The following is a 2,857-nucleotide window of genomic DNA, read 5'->3' on the forward strand; positions in this document are numbered from 1 at the left end:
CTCAGGCTCGGTTGAACACAATGCAGCCACCCTCCCTCTCTCTTTCCTTTCACTGCTGTCTTTTCCTTCTTCTTCTTCTTCTCTTCCTGCCAAACCCAACAGGGACTGAGATTAACCACAACCCAGTCTCAGCCTGGCTGAGTTGACTTAGTGAGTCACGGCTTAGCCCAAATCAAGCTAGATGGCAGACTAGCACACTTTCTCTGCCTTTCGTTTCTCTTCCATCTCCTTTCTTCCCTTACTCTCTGTTAGGGAGATAGACGGGATCCTGGACTCAGGCCAAGCTCGCAACTCGAGCCATGACTCAGTGAGTGGTGCGGCACAGGTGGTGCAACGCTGGACCTGACTCCAGCAGCGATCAGCCCTAATCCCTCTCTCTATTTTCTATTTCCCTTATTTCTTTCTCCTGGCATCAGGGACAACAAGGATGTAGAAATTCTGGCTGCAACAGCAGCTGCGCTCATGGGTGCTCGGTGGGAAAGAAAGATGCCATTAATGGTAGACTTTCTCCCGCTGCTTCTTCCTTCATTCTGACTGCGTGGGCTAGTTTAGATGGGTCCCTGGAATCTTGAGGATAAGCTTTTTCGCAGCTCCACCGTCGTTTGGGTGATGGGTTCGGATGGGGAAGAAGACGGCCGGTTTCCTTTGTGTTGCCGCAAGAACTGGAGCTAGGGTAGTTTATCTCCTTTCTTGTAGGGATTCCAATGCCCTTAGGGCCTGTTTGGATGCTTGTAAGTTCTTTTAAGTTGTAAGTGACTTACCTGTAAGTCACTTACAGGTGAAAGTTACTTACAGGTAACCTGTTTGGATGTAAGTTGTAAGTCACTTACAGGTAAGTTAGTTTTTCTATTTGGATAGCCTGTAAGTTACTTACAGGTAGAAAGCTGTATATTCACACCGAGCAGAGCTTAGATTGGGGAATCATTTTAAAATGTTATAATCATATAAAAAAAACATATGATCAAATATGTTATTTTGTTAAGCCCATCAAGATGAATATTTGAGATAATTATTAAGCTAAACCAATCATCAAGTGGGCTATAAACGTGGGCCCACGAATTCATAATATCTATAATATGGAGTAATAACTCAATTTAAGCATTGAGAATAAACTTAAAAATATTAATAGAAAATCTAATAATTAAATAACATTACCAATGTCTTCTTTAACTATAGAAATTACATTTAAAATTTTTTACTAGGGAATCATCCTCTCCAACCATTCATTCCTTTGAATAGGACTTACATGATCTAGGAATGTAGAAGCAAAATGCAGTCTTTCTGCAAGGAATGTGTAGGCCCTATACATCATGTCAGAATCAATGGTTGTCATATTCTCCAACTCATCCCATAGTCTTCCTGCTGTTTTAGTTTTGAATGAAACATATTCATCCATTGTTTCCTGCATGCGTTCAAACTTTTCAATAACATTTGATGCAATAGAGGCATTCTTCTTCTTCTTTAATGGCCTTGGAGCAGAGTTTCTCACATCCCTTTGACCGCTTCCTTCGCCATATTGATATTGACCTTGTGTTCCGTCGGAATATACATCATCGGGTGGTGCAAATGGTGTATATGATCCAGAGGGGTATGAGGACAATGGGATGTCATCCATGTAATGAGATGAATGGAGGACTTCTTCCTCAAGATCGGATGTAGTTCGTGCTGCGTTCCCGGTAGTAGAATCGTCCCCACATATAATATCAAACTGAGCTAGCAGTGGGAATGACTTGTTTCTGATATGAATAGCTTCAGGTTTTGCCTATAAAACAAATGAAATTTAGTTAGTTTTCACTGTATATGAATGACTTCAAGTTTTGAATGAACTTCACCTTGATGAATTCATCCCAAACGTCTGGTTCAGCGGTAACACAATTTCTTTCTTCATCCCAACCGAAACCACTTTTGCTATGTGCAAGCTTTGCCAAGTTATATTTCTTTTTAAGTGTTCGTAACCGATTCCTGCACTTTTCTCCATCCACTTGCACAGAAAATGTCTCCATCACAATTTTTGCTACTTTATTCATACTAGCTTCTCGAAAAGCGTTGTCATATTTTTTTCTCAGCGATACTTCCTCAACTAAGGCGTTTGCTATACATTCATCCATGTATGATGTCCAATTAATTTGTGCCTTTCGGCCACTTCTGCTTGCCTTTGCATTTCGTGACATACCTTAAAACATTATACATTTAAACATTACAAACATGTAAAGCCACATAAGATATAGAAATATAATATAAATTGCAAATAGATGTAGAAATATTATAAATTGCAATAATCTTTCTATCAGCATCCACATTCTAAATATATATATAACTAATTGATGTTTTGTTCTGACTTATATGATTCCCACATAGCCGACGTAAGTCCAAGTCGAAATTCCCTCCATCTTTGTTTTTCCCTCCTAGCAGCCGCAGATTCATTTCGGAAGTCGCATTCATTCTCCTCTTCACTACTCTCATTACCTTCATCTTCATGCATCTCACTTTCATCTTCACCATTATCGATATCATTGTTATTTTCAAAATCAAGCTTTTGATCACGTTTTTCATTGATAATATGATTATGTAGGATACAACATGCAACGACTATATTGACTTGTGTATTTAAAGGATAGCCTGAAGCAATCTTCAATATGGGAAATCGTGCCTTCAATATGGGAAGGCCTACAAGGACTATGAGTTGGTGAGTAGGGATATGAAAGCTTGTCTACTTTTTTTTTCTTTTGAAAGATGAGATTATATTAACAGAAGAAACAAACAAAACATGACAACAAAACAAGAAACAAAACAGCAAAGAGAAAAGAAAAGCAAAACAACACTATTACAAAACAGTTCCCTGAACTCTGAACCCCAC

At 38.9% G+C, this 2,857-nt stretch overlaps 1 protein-coding gene across 1 annotated transcript; it reads right to left on the reverse strand.

The window, feature by feature from the left end:
* Positions 1–706: 706 nt before the first annotated feature.
* Positions 707–2,651, reverse strand: LOC131257438 (uncharacterized protein At2g29880-like). The gene is made up of 2 exons (XM_058258289.1): positions 1,833–2,651; positions 707–1,762 (listed from the first exon to the last, which is right to left on the reverse strand). Exons 1-2 carry the CDS (start codon positions 2,169–2,171, stop codon positions 1,199–1,201), a joined length of 903 nt encoding a protein of 300 aa, XP_058114272.1. The 5' UTR covers positions 2,172–2,651; the 3' UTR covers positions 707–1,198.
* Positions 2,652–2,857: the final 206 nt, after the last annotated feature.

This window comes from Magnolia sinica, chromosome 10, assembly GCF_029962835.1.
Source record: "Magnolia sinica isolate HGM2019 chromosome 10, MsV1, whole genome shotgun sequence".
Classification (NCBI taxonomy): domain Eukaryota; kingdom Viridiplantae; phylum Streptophyta; class Magnoliopsida; order Magnoliales; family Magnoliaceae; genus Magnolia; species Magnolia sinica.